The following is an 18,636-nucleotide window of genomic DNA, read 5'->3' as shown; positions in this document are numbered from 1 at the left end:
AACATAGTCAGCAGCAGTCGTAGGCAATCAGCAATATGCTTTAGAATGTTATATACACAAATAATGTTTTATTTGATTGCATTTACAGTCATTGTTTTATTGCTAACATTTTAACAGCATGCTAGCTTCCAAAACTTGGGTTGTTCTTTCCATTGCAGCTATTATCAGTGTATCTTTCTTTTTGTGGTTGTTCAACTAAACGGCAAATGTTCTACAACAGTATGCAAACTCATTAAGCTTTCAATAATGTAATTCAATACACTGAATATAATGTCTCAAGTAAATAAATACACAAAATCAGTTAAACATGCATGTATGATTTTACAGATTATATTACTGGTGTATATAATAAGGATATGTGTAACTTTACAAATATTTCCTATACACAACTACACTTAGTGATACTTTCACTGTTTTCATACAAACAAGTTAATGGTGAGCCGCGCTTCGCTGCGGTCGAAAGACAGTTGATCTGTCAAGAGTTGTTTTATGGTTTCGTTAGTCACGTGTTGCTGCGGAGACCTCAGTATTTTTCGATGCACCATATGATGTTATACAGTATATCTAAGTACACATTGTTAGAGCTACATTATATCCGAGTAATACATTATCATAGTTTAGTCTGCTTGCTTTTCTTCAATTTCTTAATCGAATCAACACGCATCACCATCGTGGAGTGTATTCTCCTTCTTCAACATGATGGAGTGTCTTCTCCCTCTACATCTTGATTTCTCTACAATTAGTACATAAAAGTTGATCTGATGTTCTATAGTAAAGCTTACTATAAGGACAATACTTATAATAGGGGTTACTGCTTATAATACTACTTATAAGAGTAATACATAAGCTTATAATACTACTTATAAGAGTAATACATAAGAGCTATTATAAATCGGCGATCAGCACAAAATTTGTTGTGATCCTTAATCTCTTAGTGTCCATGTTATTATATAAGTAGTTGATTGACCCTCAAGACTAATATCATCAACGGAAATAAATGACGACGGCAACGAATACAAAACTAAGGACAACCGAAGTGAATAAAAAAAACAACAATTACTCAACACTTACAGTAATATATCGATAAAATAACATTTATCAACCTGCAATAAGTCGGAGGCTTTGAAGATAAGCACCTATATTTAACCCAAAGCATTTTGTAATTCCTTTAGCAACCTAGAAACAATTATAGTTCATATTAACTCAACAAATACAGCAGGTCCTACAGCAAATAATGAATCACAAATTACATAAACCATATTTAGCTATAACATAATGAGAGAGGTACATAAACAAATATTAGCTTCAACATTGTAAGATGAAAACACACACACACACACACACACACACACACACACACACACACATATATATATATATATACACACATACACGGAAAAAAATAACTGTAGTACTTTAAAGCAGAGCTTTCTGGTGGAAATGATTATAGCATTTATGAAACAAAAGTGTGAGCAAAGCAGTCGAAACTTGCTAAAAGTACTTTTTTATTTCTTTAGGATAATTTGGGTTTAAGGGAATGGGTCGGATATTGTCCAAATTGTAGAATTTATCCATAAGATCAGTTAGATGGCTTTTATATTCATTATGATAAAGGTATAATCTAAGAATTTTCCGTATAACATTTGATAAGTTTATGATAGAAAAGAAAATTACCTATTATCACTTGTTATCCAACCGCCCATTTTGACACCTATAAGCATGGTTGTAAAAGTCGCGAGTCGGTGACGCATCGGTCGACACCTAAAAAGGACGCATCGGCCGAGTCGGGGGGACGAGTCGTGGACGCATCGGTCGTTGACCAACGTTGACTTTATTAATAATTTCTTAAATATATATTTAGATATACATAAAATAATTGATTATATACCATAAATTTCTTAAATAAGAACTTGAATTTAAAAACAATCAAACTTCAAACTCAATTAATGTTACCAAGTACATAATTAGTAAGGAGACAGAAAAAAGAGCGGCTCAAAAAATGAAAACAAACACTAATTTTAAAATATATTAGATCTTGACGAAAATTTGATTGACTTTGACTGTTTTTGACCAACTTTGACCGTCTTTGACAGACTTTGATCGAACTTTTAGCTTTGACCGTCTTTTGAGTCGTTTTCAGAAAAAAGGGACGGAGAACCCAAAAAAACGACACATCGGCCGACGCGTCGGCTGACTTTTACAACACTGCCTATAAGAGATTACATTAAAGTCGCCAATTTTGAGTGTAAAAACCAACAGATTCTAATGCAATTAACATGAACCTGTAAGATGATTTCGCATTGATTAATTAGAATAGTTAACAAAACCATTGTCCTAAACTCAAGTATAATGACTCCAATAAAAATAATGAATTCATAGTGGTCCAAAATTATTGTGTCAAAACACTTATTCAGAAAATATTTATAAATAGATAAGCCAAAACTACCGTGTCAACAGTCTCCGAACAATGCAAGTTATAAATCATTATCTCATTGTATAGTCTACACCACACATATTGTTTACCAAATTTCAAAATTCAGCAACAACTTGTAATCTTTCAAAGTTCCACACATATTATGATGAGGCAGATAAGTTTTAAGAACACAAAAGAAATCCAAACAGCACTATTACCATCAAACACATTAACCAAGTAAAGTAAACATCATTATAATTTGTCAATTATATTCCACAGTTCACTTCCATAAACTAACCGTTTAGAGCCACATAGATTTAACACATATAAACATATATACCAAGTAATTGTAATTTGACTGTTTCACCACCATTATGTTGCCCAAACTTGTAAACAGTAACCCTAAAAACTCAAAACTCTAATATTTATTTTATTTAGAAACATGATGTCCTAAAATCGTAACTAATCAATCAAGTCATCATATGAATGAAATACAGATGTACCTGGCCTCCGACATTGTGAGATGACGAAGTAGAAGATGGTGATGCTTTTTGGGATGCGACATCGTAATTTGAGACTGTATTCGCGACGGGAGTCAGCAGGTGAGATTTCAAGTTTTTCTAAAAATTGGAATGAAACAGCACAAAGCAATGAAGAAAATAAAAAACCCTCAAGAATAACATAACAATAACCATACCAATAAAGAATGATCTTACTTTAATACATATATAAGCATACAATTATCAGATATAAAGCAAAATTTCACACAAAAAAATCTTCAAAAATAATTTAACAATCAGAATTTATAAGTGATGGATTACATAAATTTCACTGTAGCTTAGATTAAAGATTACCAAAAATTTACTGTAACCATTAGATATTATAAACTAAATTGTATGCAATTTAATCTATAACATTATTATATAAAAACTAAACCTCTTTGTTGGATTCACCTTCATTATCGTCATCGCTATCTACACTGTCATCATTGTCATCGTAGTCATCTCTATCGTCATTTCCATCTTCATCGTCTGCCTCGTCATCACCTTCAACAGACTGAACACCGCGAGAAAAAAAGGTCAACATTTTAAACATCAAGACACTTACAATGTAAAATGGAAGCACACACCATAGGAATACCTACAACGATAGTAGTCTGCGCAACAAACGGACAACGGGAAAACCCTAACTTTTCAGTTTCATCGGGTTTTAAATCAAACGATTATACCCTAATTCAACTTCCCAATCACAACAAACGACCAAATTTTTAGGGTTTGGTTATTCCAGAGAAAAAACTCAATTAACAATGGTAAGAACAGGAAGTGAAAAAGCAGAGTAGCAAGAAATTAGATAGGTTAGGATTGGGAAGGAAGAATAATAAACCGAACATTACAATTGAGAATTGAGGAGGGAAATAGCCTTCTGAAAAACAATTTGGGGAAATTATAGAGGGAAATTTAGCCCTAAAACTATTTTCATTTTAGATTTTTCAATTTTAGATTTTTTAATATTATTATTAGTTTATTTATTATTATTATTTTATAACTCGCGCTTTTTCGGAATTTAAATATGAGTTGGTGTTGTAAATAAGTTGAAATGTTTTTTTAATAATGTCTTTGATAATCGTAATTTATATTAAATGTGTAAATTTTAAGAATAAAGTATAAGTTGTTTTTAACTGTTTATAGAGATGAAACTTGCGTGCTACATGTACGTATCTCTTATGTGTTTTGCACATTCTTTGTCGTGGCCCATGTGGCTATATTTTTTTGCCCAACCTAGTGGTCCGCAGGTACCCACGACCCGCTGTGGGCACCCATAATCCGCGAGCAAACCTACATGTTATAAGATTATACAAATTTAACTAATCACAAAAGCTAATAGAAAAAAATAACTTCAAAGTGTTGGTGTTTTGGTGATGACCTGACTTCTCATAGAGAGGTCGTCTCCATGAGCTGCAAAATATTTCTCTTTAAGTTAATCGCCCATTTCATGAGCCTCGTAGGTCTAGGACGAATTGCATTCGAGCCTCACATAAGGGTGTTTTACCACACACGATGCCCGTATAAATTCGCTGTGGGGGTTTGCTCTCCAGGGACAGTAGGACTGTAATGTTCGTCCCAGGAAATGATCATAGTGAGTGGGTACTGACAACGAGTTCAGATCACCCGTCGGTGACTCTTAACCGTCGTTGAAAATTGATACTTAACAAGGAAATATATGTAGAGGAACTTGAAATGTTTATATAATTTTAACCGCATCGAATATAATATATTCGTTATCCACCTACAACCCGTCAAATAATAAAAATCTTTACCCGACCATATTTAAGTATAACAAATATTAATATTGATTTTTAATTTATTTAATTAGTAATAAAGATAATAAATTAATTATGAATAATAATAATAATAATAATAATAATAATAATAATAATAATAATAATAATAATAATAACAATAATAATAATAATTATTATTATTATTATTATTATCTATAAGTTCTATTAATATCCTATAATGATGATTTCATTATTAGGCTAATTCTTTTGTTAAAAGAAAATCAAAAAATAAAAGGAAAAAATCTAAGCATAGTGGGTGATGTCATTATTTTAAATGATTTTAAATTAAAAATTAAATCTTACGGAGTATTAATTAATTATTATTATTAAATTTTATTAATAATTATTTTAATTATTAAAATTAAATAATTTTGAATTATTTTAATTAATTATTTTGAATTAAGTACGAGAAGGTATAAAAGCTAAGCAGAAGTAAACCACTTCTAAAATTATATTTTAATTTATACTTTTAAAATAAAATGACAACCAAAATTATCTCTTATGATTGGATGTAGATTGTTTAATATGCATTTTAGGTGTTTGATGAAATGTTCAGCTGACGAGTTTCTTAGTCGGACTCGGTGATTTCACGGGTCATTAAATTAAATGACTTTAACATTTACGTTCACTTAATACATAAAACATATCATTAAACTGTTTCGTTTAAACAAACCTGTGATTTCACGGATCATTTCACTAGTTTTAATAATAATTAATGATAATAACATACAATTTAGTAATTAAAATAATATTTTATTATTATCCGTAACTATATTCTAAACAGTAACCACGCAAGATGCAAATTATATAATTATGTCATACTTATCCATCACGTAAAATTAAATTATTAAATTAGAATCACTTAAAATGGATAAGTTATAAATCATATGAATTAATTGTTTTAAGGGCATTTTTGGTAAATTAATTTTGAAATTTTGATTATAGCAATATAAACACAAAATTTTAAAATTAATGACTACATTACAGGGATATTGATAGTAATTTGCTTAATCTAATAGTTACAAATTAATTTTAAATTAAATTATTATTCTATTAAGCTTTTATTTTAATATATAGTAGATGACTTTTCTAAAGACATGCATTAATCGTTTTTACATATTTAAGAAGCAACTCAAATAACTATCCTACTAATTCTAATATATACTATTATTAAAGCTTAAAAAGTTCTCTCAAGTATAACCATAAAGTCTAAATTATAATTAATTATATGGATATAGGGATATATATTAGTAAGGAGTATTATTTTTTAGTATTAGTGTTAGTGTTATCATTATATTATAAATAAATTATATACATTTTTTTGATGAAAATACATAGAAATATATTATACTATATATAAAAATTATTCTTTCAACAATCGCTGAACTCGAACCAAATACAACTTAATGTAAACTCAACCTTTGAGAGCAACTAGCTCACGACAAGCTAACACTTAAACCACAAGAATGATATACACACGTAAGAAGATAAACGCACTAATCCAATTCAAAGCATGAGTTTAAAGGGATAATTGATCAGATCTCAACGTTCTCGTGGTCTCCCTCACTTTCGTGACCAGTTCTTTTTATGGATACTTCGTTGAGTTTATGGTGGTTTGAGGGTTGCTCCAGTGCACTTAGCCTCTCCCCAATACCGTTCTCGATGTAGGTTTGACTAAAGTGTTGACCACTTATTATGGCGTTTCGTGGTGCCAACGTGGTGGTACAATTTGTCTGTTGGTCGAGAGGTCCATCACCAAGTTGGTGGTGGTCTTCTGTTGTATACGAGCCCTCGGCTGACGTCACTCTCCCGACGATTGGCCATGAGAACAAACAGAACCGCATGATGGTCATAGACAGTTGTAGGATGGTTCATGTTTTTTTCAGACTTTTTCCGAGTCTTATGTTCTTGACATAGTCGTCGACTGGCCATAGACAATTTGATACTCCATCGTCCCATTATGGTGTCCATTATTGACTTTTCTAAGTCTTTCTTTGTTGAATTTGACTGTAAATATTTTTATCATGTGTGATAATATTTGATGAAATTATTTTTATCATGTGTTATATAATATTTGATGAAATTTATATGAATGAGAACACATTTAAAACTCAATTCATTCATATAATTTTAACAAATAATATATAATACAAATAAAAATATGGCTTTATAATTATAAATTATAAATATATATATACAATAAAAACTTCTTTAATAAAGAAGAATAATTAAAAATAAGTGTTGAGTTAATTTTAAAATTGGGGATAAATTACCTCCATTTCTCTCTAAAATTTTTGAATCTCTTTTATCTCATTAAATCGTTCATCCCTATTGACTTTTGGGGGTTTCGTAGATAAAACGGCCCATCAATTATTTTGTGGTTTCGTCAATGGCAAATCCCACTTTTTTTGGTGGTTGTTATTATGTTTGTACTAGTGGTTCCGAATGACGTTTTGCGATTTGGTTGATGAACGATTGTTGACGTTTGAAGTTATCGATAACTGTAAGAGGTTAGGGTTTCCTTTATGCACTTCTTTTGCAATTTACGGCTTTCAATTGATCGAATACTGTGAAAGATTAGGGTTTCAATTGTTTCAAACGGCCTTTTCTATGTTGTTAATATATTATGTGTCGACAATTGCTTTATATATAACTATACTTCTTATGAATATTGTATCATTTTTTTTTTTTTGTTTATATATTTGCATATCTGATTGTTTTATCGCTTTAGGTTTAATACTTTGGATCAGGAGTGTACATATTGTCATTGAATGTTTGATGTATGTGTAGTCTGCATTACATTTTATCTTAAAAAATTATTACTCCCCACCGCATCGTGCGGGTATCTTAACTAGTTTTATACTAAATTGTGATCGACACTTTTTTAGATTTGTATATAAGTTTCAAATTTTTTGATTTGTTTCTTCAAAATATATATATATATACATATATATATATATATATATATATATATATATATATATATATATATATATATATATATATATATATATATATATATATATATATATATATATATATATGAAGGATTTTCGTATGCCCGAGAGACATATTGAATTAACGTGGCTAATATGTTTTGATCCAAGTCGGGTCATACCCAATAACAAGCTTACCAACACATTATTCGTATTTGATCTTAACGATTGGATCATTGATCAAATACGCGACGCTTGAATTTTAAAGAAAATCGTTTTCTGAAAGATTACTTGATGTGTATATATATAAATTATGGAATAATTTATATAACAAGAGTTTAAATTATTTATGGGTTAAATAATTGATTTTGTTATGTTACATTTTATAAAGTTTGGTTTTATAAAATAAATGTACATAACATATATATACATATGGAAGTATTATGTAGAGTTTTATAAAATGTTTTTTTTATAAAACTTATTTAATAATACTTGAAAGAGAAGTGGCATAGGGAATGAGATACACATGCTTTAGACTTGGAATCTTTCACCCATACTTTCTCAATTCCATATGTAAGCATCTTGACTCTTGAAGACACACACACATGCAATTATACTTGAAAAAAACTGCACAAAAACACTCCAATTGAGCTGCTGTGAGCCGTGGGGTTTGGAGAGGGAGAATAGGTTCTTCATTTGGTTTTTGCAAGCTCATTCAAGTGTCAAACAAAATCCTAACTAATAGCAAGGGTGTTGGTGCATAGTTTGGGGTATAACTACTTGAGGTTTCATTGTTTTGGAGCTCCATTCATCATCATCTTCATCATCATCTATCAACAAGCTAGGAGAAGGTATAAACACTTTTCTTACTTGTAGTTTGTAAGTATGTTTCACAACTTGATCCTAATTGGGATTTAACTTTAATTGGCTTAAAGTTTAACAAGTAAAATTTGATAATTACACGCTTCCGTTTATTAAGATTCTTAAAAGGTTTTAAGACTTATCAAACTTGTTAAAACCCAACAATATATATATATATATATATATATATATATATATATATATATATATATATATATATATATATATATATATATATATACTTGTGTGTGAAGGGTAATATAGTAATATATTTAGTTAATTTTGATATAGTAATATATTTAGTAAATTTTACTAACATTACTTGAAGTTTAGTTCATAGATTTTGAAACTTCTGACTTCAAATGAAAGATAACAAGAAATATATCATCCTTATCAGCTAAGCTATTATGTTAAACCATTATCCACTTCATCAAATCATGGTTCTGAATATAAAGGCTAAATCTGAAATGTGTTTACATTACAGTTGATATGATCGTATCCGTATGTTAGACATGGTAAAAGCATCTATGGTACTGCAAGGGCTTCATACACAAAGGTATAACTTACGTTGTTTTAATAAATCATATATTAATATATTATGTATGGATCTAACTGTTTTGGAATCAAAGGCGAAAAATTTGATGTTGAAAACTATGTGATTGTTACAGATCCAAATCTCTTACGATTTTTACTTGCTAGCGGGGAAGAGGTCTGCAAATATTGATCTATATCAACTTGTCTTCACTTAATATGGTTTATATGCTAATACTTCAATTGACTTTTTATGCTCAGGTTTCAAGTGAACAGCTATGGATGACTTCTTGTTAATGTTGGTTGCTGGACACCAAACTATCAACTCAGTGTTAACTTGGACCATATATCTTTTTAGTAAGGTACCCTTTTATTCAAACTCCTTATTTGATACTTAATGATACGGCTTACTTTAAGTACTCGTCGAAATGGGCTGGATTATTGTAGGTGGGATTTGACCAGTTATTCTTTGCACCCATGGAATATCAAGATAGTGAAATTCACAAAAGGGAGGACTCTTGAGTTTATATGGCAGGGCTCTAAGTCTCTTGGTTCATCGACACAGGTGATTTGTATACCTTGATCACAGTTTAATGTTTTGTTCATTTGCTCTTACTAAAGTTACAGTAAATGTGGTGGCTTTTCTTGAACCATTTTTGTCAAAGGTAAGTAATGATTTGTTTTTGTAACTATTTGAAATATCCGGTAATATTCAATGTCGAATAGGTGAACCTACAAATGGATATTGAAATACTATTTTCTTATCTTATTGTGATGAATGAATAATTGTGGCATGTGAAAACTTCGACCTAGCTAGTACATGTAAAATGCCTCCATATGGACTTGATATTCTTGACATTCTTCCAGATGTAGATTAAAGATGATATTCTTGGCGGATCTAATGTCATTTTCTTTTTAGGATGTTCATCTTGAATCTTGAAGTAATATATATGGGGTAGCTTAATCTTTAAACATAGACAACACATCTTTTTCTATGGATGATCAACATATATGTAACATTTTATTTAAATACTGGCAAGGACATCTTCCTGGGATATACATTTGATTTTTGTTATCTTGCTACCATGGTGAATTTTGTTTATAGTAGTGCTTATTATCTTTTTTTTCTTAATTAAGTGTTTAAGACCATGCTCTTTCGGTAATAGTTTGCATTAAACATAGTTATTATCAATTCTGATTTGTGAAAGTAAACAACAATAAACTGGATGAGTATCTAATGTGTAACATTCATCAAAGAAAAAGAATTGAGGATAATGCAACTGCCTTTATTCATCAAATGCCTTGGGAAGTAGACTTGCAGCTCATGTAGATAATCCACATGTATATATTGGGTGTATGAAGTCAGGCGAAGTGTTATCTGAACAGTAAGTGTAATCTATAAAAACGGCCAGGGTGTCGATCGTATTCAGTTGACATTATACATTAATGATGTTTAATTTTATATTTGTTTATATATTTTTGTGGCAGGGGTCACAAATGGTATGAACCTGATTGGTGGAAATTCGGAGATGGGAAGACGTAAGTAGCTAGTATCCTGCAATTTCTTTTGCTAATAATAATTTCTTTATACATGGTATAACTTCAGTGAAGACTAGTTTATTTGCCCAGCCGTATTTACTTTTAATCTCTAGAAAAAAATGAACCAAATTCATTTGGTTTCACAGTCATCCTTTCAATTCTTCTACACTAATGCAAACTTTAAAGCGATATTTTGTTGGTTTTATTAATTCCTAATACGGATGATTTAAAGGTAACACAAGTTAAATTTGTAGATAGTAATTCATTTTCTTTCGTATTCTTTGCGCGTGTCATCAAGGTTTGCCTGCTTTGTGATTAACAGGTATTTTCGCTATGCATCTGGTGAGATTTTGGTCATCTCTAATGCTTTGACGAGATTTGTCACGACACTTCTCATCCTATAATGTTTCATTATTTACACCATTGTATACACTTAGGCTGACAATGGTTTATTCATTGGAGCTAGTAGGTCTATTCTTTGTACATATGCTTTTGATGATGGATCATAGTTCATTGGTCTTGATGTCATATGATTTGTTTTTGACAATTGAAGATGCTGAATGCACGTCTATCGCGTGGCTTTTTAAGTTTATATCGGTATGTCTACTATAAATTTGTGATAATATTAGTTTTTATTTATAACATGCACTTTTATGCTTATAAATATATGCATTTTTTATTTGCAGGTGGTACCTTGGATTAATAAAGATACATGTTGATCGAAGAAGTTCTTTGTTGCTTTTCATTGTTTTTATTTTCTTTGTCGAATGTTATTTTAGTATTGATATGTTGGATTATCTATGAATTTTTAATGTTTGGTGTTTTTCAATTTATGAGTACAATTTATTATAATATGATTATGTTTTATTTTATAATTATTTTTAATAGAAATTATTAATTGAATGTCGAAAATTTGAATTAAATTGAATCCAGGCCCGAATATATGGATCCAATAATCCGATCCGGGCACAAATAATCAACCCGATCCGAATACCTGAATCGTAAAAGAGCTCGAACCGAACCCGAATATCCGAATCGGATCCGAATATAGAAACCTATTCGGAATTACTATGACTTGAAAGGACTCATTTTGTGGTTCTAATACTATTACTTGATAGGACCCCATATTATCTAAAAACACAATTGTATTAGGACTTTTTTAAATAGTACCAACCTTGAAAACATTATATTAGGACTCTGTATTTGGTACTAAACTAACATCTTATTATATATTAGAACCCATTTTGTGATTTTATAAGAAATATATATTAGGACTTTTTTTAGTGGTACTAACCTTAAAAATTATTATATTAGGACCCTATTATGTGGTACTAAAATAACATTTGTGTATATTGGGACCTTTTTTCTTGATAGTAAACAAGAATATCGATACATTAGGACCTTTTTTATTGGTACTAATATAGTATTTTTTATAATAGAACTCTTATTTGGTTACTAACATAATAATGAGACCATTTTTTTGGTCATTAAAAAATATAAAATTTAAATAGGACCCTTTTGTTGGTACTAATGTATTTTTTTTTTTACTTTTGGGACCCTTTTGTATGTCCCAATCTAAATAGAAGTCACTCGATATATACTTGTAAGGACTTTTCTGTGTGGTCGTTATATATATTATAGGACCCGATAATTGGTTTCATAATCTTATTACCTTTTAGGACACTTTTTTGCGTCTATACTTTATACGACCGCCTTAGTTGGTACACATGTCCTGTTGGTCCTTTCAGGCCAAAAGGTCCTATAAAGTGACATTATAGGACCAATTTGGGTGTCCTATATGTACACTTTTGTTGTAGTGGAGGTGGTAATGTGGTAAATCTCGTTGGGAGATAATGAACGTGTTTGGCGAGCAAGGGGAAATCCCTCGGTTAAGGGGTGTGCGTGTCGGATTCTTTGATAGAGAATGGTTGTCCTGTACCTATGTGCGATATAGGTGGTTCTTGCTCGATTATGATGGCGTTGTGTACGCGTACGTATGATACGTGCATGTGTATAATGGATTTTACTTGGGTGGATTAGTCGCGGTGTTTAAGACTCCACTCATTGGTTTGATTGACATGTGGAATTGTCGCGGTGTTTAAGACACCACATGGTCATGGGGGGTGAGTTAGTCGCGGTGTTTAAGACATCACCCGGGGAATTAGTGATTACGCGGTGTTAAGTACACTAATAGATTTTGTGGTGAAATGCAATTTCGGGTAAATTGTATGTATTGTGGCAAGTGCTATCCAATTGCGAGGATTCACTTTTCGTTGGCCACGGTTGGAGCATGATAAGTAGTAAGTGTTATCCGTTAGGATTCGCTTTTCGTCGGCTACTTATTGGTGTGTGGAATGCATTTTCCGTTAGGAATCGCTTTTGTTTGGCCATGTGGGAGGAGAGGTAAGTGTGATCCGTAAGGATGCGCTTTTTATCGGCCTCTTGTTGCGTAGTAGTAAGTGGTTAACGTTTGATCTACGCTTTTCGTCGGCCACGTACGTGTGTGAATGTGGGGCAAGTGGTATCCGATCGTGAGGATTCACTTTTCGTCGGCTCCATTGTGATGTTTGTTGGACATATTATTGGTGCGTTGTTACTTTAGCGATGTACATGATAAGGGTACGCTAAAGGGATTGCTAACTCGGTACGAGGTTTGGAATGTTAACAAGTGTTTGTCTTGCAGTCGAGGCGTGATATCGTTCCGGTTTGGAATTGAGGCGAGACTTAGTGCTCGGTTTGGTAGATTTGGTAAATCACGATTGATGATTTAAATCGGAAGGGTAACTTTTGAGTAAAGTTGCCTAAAGGGTTGTGTGAAATCTTCGGATTTGATGGAAAAATTTGTGGACATCGAATTTGGACGTGTGTCGGAGGACCATAGAGTGTGGGTCCGGTTAGTTAAATGGCTAGGATCACGGGGACGTGATCCAATTTAAGTGGAGGAGAGTTGTAAGACCCTAAACCAAAGTGTACAGGTGTACATAAACGTCGAGTAATCAAACTGGGTTAAACCGAAACTGGCAGGCTGAGTTTGACCTTGTGCGCGCCGCGCAAGGTAAGGGGTGCGCGCCGCGCACAGCCCCTGCGACAGAATTCTGTTTTTGCAATTTTGAGTTAAATGAAGGGCATTTTGGTCTTTTCACTTGAGGCCAGATGTGTAGCCATATTATCAGTTTGGGATCAAGTTTTGGATCATATTTCAAATCCACAAACACTCTCATTTCATTCTTAGAGAGAGAGATTTCTAGAGAGAGATTTGGTGATTTGGAGAAGAAGGAGCTTGAATCGATCAAAAGCTCAAGTGTTAAGGTTGTTCATCTCGCTCTTGGCTACGTTATGGTAGTATTGGTAAGTTCTAACTCCGAGTTTTCATAGTTTGATTTAGTGTTCATAATTGGGGTTTTGATTTGGGTGTTCTTGAGTAAACCCACTAGTTGATAATTGGGTGATTGAGTTAGTAAATGGTGTTGATAACCATTGTTGGTGGGTTTTGGGTTGGATGATGAAATTGATTAGTTGATAGTCATGTTTGGATGTGAAATCACTTGTTAACTTAGGTTATAAGTGATTATTGGTGTAAACTTGCAAATGGGTGTTTTGACTTGAGTTTAGGTCAAAATGGGTTTTGTGTAAATTGATGCAAGTAATGTGTTTTGATGATGAAACCTTGAGTAAATGGGTTGTTGGAACATAATCACTAGTCGATTGTGATTATGGGTATTTCGGGTGAGATTTTGACTTAGTCAAATTGGAAGTAAGTGCAATTGGGTTAATATTGCACTTATTGGTATTTTGGTTATAAGCTAGAGTGTTTGGCTTATTTGTTGTGAATTACTTAGGGGATTTGCATTTGGACGATTAGGAGCTCAAGGGGGATTGCTTTTCAAGTAATCAAGGTGAGTGGAATATTTATACACTTATGTATATAATTTGGTTGCTTGCGTGCGAAGTGGTAAGTGACATCCGTTAGGATTCACTTTTCGTGGACCACAATTGAGTTGGGAAAATATAGTGAGTGATATCCGTGTGGATAGCTCTTCGTTGGCTATATTCGGTTTGTGTATGTGGCGAGCGATTAACGTTTGACCTATCTCTCTTTATCGGCCACGTGTGTATGTGTGTGTTTGGAATGTGGTGAGTGATATCCGAAAGGAATGACTCTTTGTCGACCACAATTGGAGGTGAGCATGTGACGAGTGATTAACGTTTGACCTATCGCTCTTCGTCGGTCACATGTGAGTATTTGGTTATGTGGCGAGTGATTAATGTTTGACCTATCGCTCTTCGTCGGCCACATGCGTGTTTGGATAAGTGGTGAGCGTTATCCGTTTGGGGATCCGCTCTTCGTTGGCCACTTATCGTAGGATGGTAAGCGATTCCGCTTTTCATCGGCCATCCTTGTGATTGAGGTAAGTGTTAACGTTTCGGTTGCACTTTTCGTCGGCCTCATGGTGCGTAGTGGTGAGTGGTTAACAATTTTGACCTACCGCTCTTCGTCGGCCACGTACGCGTTGCGATGGGTGGTGAGTAGTTAACGTATTTGACCTACTACTCTTCATCGGCCACCATCGATTCGAATGTCGACATTGGGTATATTGGGATGTGTAAGTTTTATTAGCATTGTACGTGGATTATTCATTTATTGTGGTTTGCTAATGATATTTGTGTTGTTTGTGTAGGTGTATGCAAGTAATTGGATTATGTATGTATGCGTATAAGTATTGCATTCACTAAGCATTAGCTTACCCTCTCGTGGTTTATATTTTTAGGTTCGGAGGCGGACGTGGCAAGGATATGCTCGGGGTTATATGATTTCCCCTTTTGATGCTTGCTTGGATTACTTTTGGTTTCGACTTAGGATTGGGTAGTTTATCCCCAAACATCATGCTCGTGGTTGTGTTTGGAACTTAAACTCATGTAGTCGAAAACTTGTATTTTGTACGAAAGTCGTAAAACGGCCGATGTGGGCCCGGTGTCGTAAACTAGTTGTAGGTTGATTCAAGATAATATATATCGATTTATTTCTGTACATCTAATTGTGGACAACTAGTTGTAGGTTACTAACGAGGACAGCTGACTTAATAAACTTAAAACATTAAAACGTATTAAAAATGTTGTAAATATATTTTGAACATACTTTGATATATATGTACATATTTGTTATAGGTTCGTGAATCGACCAGTGGCCAAGTCTTACTTCCCGACGAAGTAAAAATCTGTGAAAGTGAGTTATAGTCCCACTTTTAAAAACTAATATTTTGGGATGAGAATACATGCAGTTTTATAAATGTTTTACGAAATAGACACAAGTAAATGAAACTACATTATATGGGTGAATGATCGAAGCCGAATATGCCCCTTTTGCTTGGTAACCTAAGAATTAGTAAACCGATCTACTAATTGACGCGAATCCTAAAGATAGATCTATTGGGCCTAACGAACCCCATCCAAAGTACCGGATGCTTTAGTACTTCGATGTTGTTTTTATCATGTCCAAAGGATTTCCCGGAATGATAGGGGATATTCTTATATGCATCTTGTTAATGTCGGTTACCAGGTGTTCACCATATGAATGATTTTTATCTCTATGTATGAGATGTATATTGAAATATGAAATCTTGTGGTCTATTATTATGATTTGATAATATATAGGTTAAACCTATAACTCATCAACATTTTTGTTGACGTTTTAAGCATGTTTATTCTCAGGTGATTATTAAGAGCTTTCGCTGTTGCATACTAAAATAAGGACAATATTTGGAGTCCATGCTTGTATGATATTATGTAAAAACTGCATTCAAGAAACTTATTTTTGATGTAATATATTCTTATTGTAATCCATTATGTAATGGTCGTGTGTAAACGGTATATTTTAGATTATCATTATTTGATAATCTACGTAATGCTTTTAAACCTTTATAGATAAAATAAAGGTTATGGTTGTTTTAAAAATGAATACAGTCTTTGAAAAACGTCTCATATAGAGGTCAAAACCTCGCGACGAAATCAATTAATATGGAACGTTTATAATCAATATGAACGGGACATTTCAGTTTGACCGTGCGTGCTCCAGTCCAAAAATGTGTATCCGTTGTATAGGCGTTTGACTCAGATTTGAACACCACATTTTGAAATCTTTACTCCATCTAGCACCTGCAAAAGAAACCCAATATCCTATACAAGTACTACATGCATTAAGTGTGTGAGATTTGGTCTTATTGAGTGAAAATGACATAACACTCTAAATGTGGTAAACCCAACATTCTTGGAGAAGTGTCTTGATTGACATTTTAGGTAATCTCAGTTTTGGTCAAGACTTAGTTAGGCTCATTAATGCATTTGGTTCAATCCTAAAGACTAGTCAACATGTCATTAACTTCCTAGTTTCAATTAATCACAAGTCATATTCATTTTAAGATTTAGCGGAGATTAATTGAATGATGTCTTTCTAAAATAAACATTAAGTATGTAAAGACATCAATGTTAAGTCATATTTTGACAAGTAATCACAATGTGTTACTTAGACAAGACCAAATAGATTATTGACCATATTCCTTTGTGAACCATTTTACACTTAATTCATTGGAGTAGACTAGTTACTTAAATCCTAGTATTCTAACTAGTAAGGACATAACAAGCATATTAATCAAGTTGACAAATTGATGAGTATTAAACATATTAGCAAGTAGCAAGTAATACTCACACATAGCAAGAGATAGTTATTCTAAAATCAATCATATAGATATTTGCACAACAATATAGTTTAAGCTTTTAGCAAGCTTACTTGCAATATAACATATTGCATGATTAATGTGTAAGCACACATTAATGTCCAACAGTTGAGACTTGGTGACCATCCTAAATGTATCTAAGTGTGTTTTAGGATTACAAGTCTTTACTAGTTACACTTGAGAGCATTATCCTTCATTTAGCTTTAATTAGTCACTAAGTCATCTTTAATTGTAATTAACGTTCTAGTGACATTAGATTAAATGTGTTGGTATTTGATGTGTAAGACCCGGAATTTTATATATCACATTCAGTTTCAGAGTGGCACGCCGTGCCAAGAAAGTGGCACGCCGTGTCAAAGCAAAATTTGGCAAAACCAATTTCAGAGTGGCACGCCGTGCCAAGAAAGTGGCATGCCATGCCAAGGCAACTTCAGCAATTCAGAACCTAAGTGGCACGTCGTGCCAGTTAGGTGGCACGCCGTGTCAAGGCCTGTTTCAGCATTTTCAAAGGGGTTAAATGAGGGGTATTTGTGTCTTTTCACTTGGGGGTCGGTTTTGAGCCACTAAAACTGATCCAATCTCATTCTTATCCTCATTTCACCTTCTCAGACACTCTCATCCATTTCTAGAGAGAGGAACTCATTTTAGAGAGAGAGCTTGATTTGAGGAAGAAGAAGAGTGAATCGGGTCAAGTCACGAGAGTTAAAGTTGTTCACCTCGTTCACGGCTACGTTTTGGTAGTGTTGGTAAGTTCTAACTCCGAATTTATTTGTTTAAGATTCTTGTTCATATTTGGGGTTTGAGCTAGTTAGGGTTATGAACCCCATTTCTCATAAAATTGGGGGTTTTGTTGTATGTAATCTGTAAGTAAACCCGATTATTGTGGGTTTAGGGTTTGATGACGAATTTGGAAGTATTTGTCATGGATTTGGGTGTTAGTCACTAGTTTGTAAGTGTATTGGTGATTTTGATGTTCTTAAGAACAAGTTTGCTAGTCGAAATGGGTGTTGACATGGTTTGGAGTCAAAATGAGTTTTGAATCAAGTCTTGGTGAATCAATTATGTAAATACTTGTTTTAAGTGTTAATTGGTGTTTTGGAAATATAATCACTAGTCGTTAGTGATTTTGAGCGTTTTTGGGACTTATGTCAAAATGGGTTGACCTTGATTGGGTCGAATTTTGGTAATGATGCTAATTTTGGATAAATGGATGTTAAATACTTTTGTTAAGTGTTAAATGATGTTTTTGAATGAAAGAAATCGTGGGAAGTGATTTTGGGTTAA

The 18,636-nt window shown here is 32.8% G+C and overlaps 2 protein-coding genes and 1 long non-coding RNA gene across 13 annotated transcripts; 2 read left to right on the top strand and 1 right to left on the bottom strand.

The window, feature by feature from the left end:
- Positions 1–279: 279 nt before the first annotated feature.
- LOC139878815 (uncharacterized) lies at positions 280–3,832 on the bottom strand. 10 transcript variants are annotated; one of them, XR_011769720.1, is made up of 6 exons: positions 3,350–3,832; positions 2,917–3,033; positions 2,210–2,282; positions 1,675–1,711; positions 1,104–1,176; positions 674–733 (listed from the first exon to the last, which is right to left on the bottom strand). XR_011769720.1 is itself a non-coding variant. In XM_071865389.1 (5 exons), the coding sequence occupies exons 1-5, from the start codon at positions 3,543–3,545 to the stop codon at positions 654–656; spliced, it is 393 nt and encodes a 130-aa protein (XP_071721490.1). In that variant the 5' UTR covers positions 3,546–3,832; the 3' UTR covers positions 280–653. The 10 variants fall into 10 exon arrangements, 6 of the variants coding, with proteins under 6 accessions (XP_071721490.1, XP_071721492.1, XP_071721489.1 ...); XR_011769758.1 differs by having other exon boundaries at positions 2,917–3,469; positions 3,554–3,832; XR_011769752.1 differs by having other exon boundaries at positions 2,917–3,469; positions 3,558–3,832.
- A 3,248-nt stretch (positions 3,833–7,080) lies between these two features.
- On the top strand, positions 7,081–9,379 carry LOC139878803 (uncharacterized). Its single transcript, XR_011769672.1, has 4 exons — positions 7,081–7,264; positions 9,036–9,107; positions 9,220–9,260; positions 9,344–9,379. It is a non-coding gene; the product is annotated as an uncharacterized lncRNA (long non-coding RNA).
- Positions 9,380–9,518: 139 nt separating this feature from the next.
- On the top strand, positions 9,519–11,425 carry LOC139878782 (probable beta-1,3-galactosyltransferase 1). 2 transcript variants are annotated; one of them, XM_071865387.1, is made up of 6 exons: positions 9,519–9,647; positions 10,396–10,467; positions 10,571–10,621; positions 10,944–10,963; positions 11,088–11,218; positions 11,308–11,425. In XM_071865387.1, the coding sequence occupies exons 2-6, from the start codon at positions 10,439–10,441 to the stop codon at positions 11,338–11,340; spliced, it is 264 nt and encodes an 87-aa protein (XP_071721488.1). In that variant the 5' UTR covers positions 9,519–9,647; positions 10,396–10,438; the 3' UTR covers positions 11,341–11,425. The 2 variants fall into 2 exon arrangements, 1 of the variants encoding a protein (XP_071721488.1); XR_011769661.1 differs by lacking the exons at positions 10,396–10,467; positions 10,944–10,963; positions 11,088–11,218; positions 11,308–11,425 and having other exon boundaries at positions 9,528–9,647; positions 10,571–10,837.
- Positions 11,426–18,636: the final 7,211 nt, after the last annotated feature.

Source organism: Rutidosis leptorrhynchoides, chromosome 1, assembly GCF_046630445.1.
Source record: "Rutidosis leptorrhynchoides isolate AG116_Rl617_1_P2 chromosome 1, CSIRO_AGI_Rlap_v1, whole genome shotgun sequence".
Taxonomy (NCBI): domain Eukaryota; kingdom Viridiplantae; phylum Streptophyta; class Magnoliopsida; order Asterales; family Asteraceae; genus Rutidosis; species Rutidosis leptorrhynchoides.
This window is presented reverse-complemented; position numbering and strand designations above follow the sequence as displayed.

Coding starts and splice junctions, on each gene's coding strand:
- LOC139878815 (XM_071865388.1), bottom strand. CDS start 3,508: ATGTTTAAAATGTTGACCTTTTTTTCTCGCGGTGTTCAGTCTGTTGAA. Junction 3,034..3,349: donor AAGGTGAATCCAACAAAGAG/GTTTAGTTTTTA, acceptor TCCAATTTTTAG/AAAAACTTGAAATCTCACCT. Junction 734..1,103: donor AAGCCTCCGACTTATTGCAG/GTTGATAAATGT, acceptor TACTAATTGTAG/AGAAATCAAGATGTAGAGGG.
- LOC139878782 (XM_071865387.1), top strand. CDS start 10,439: ATGAAGTCAGGCGAAGTGTTATCTGAACA. Junction 10,468..10,570: donor GGCGAAGTGTTATCTGAACA/GTAAGTGTAATC, acceptor TTTTTGTGGCAG/GGGTCACAAATGGTATGAAC. Junction 11,219..11,307: donor GGCTTTTTAAGTTTATATCG/GTATGTCTACTA, acceptor TTTTATTTGCAG/GTGGTACCTTGGATTAATAA.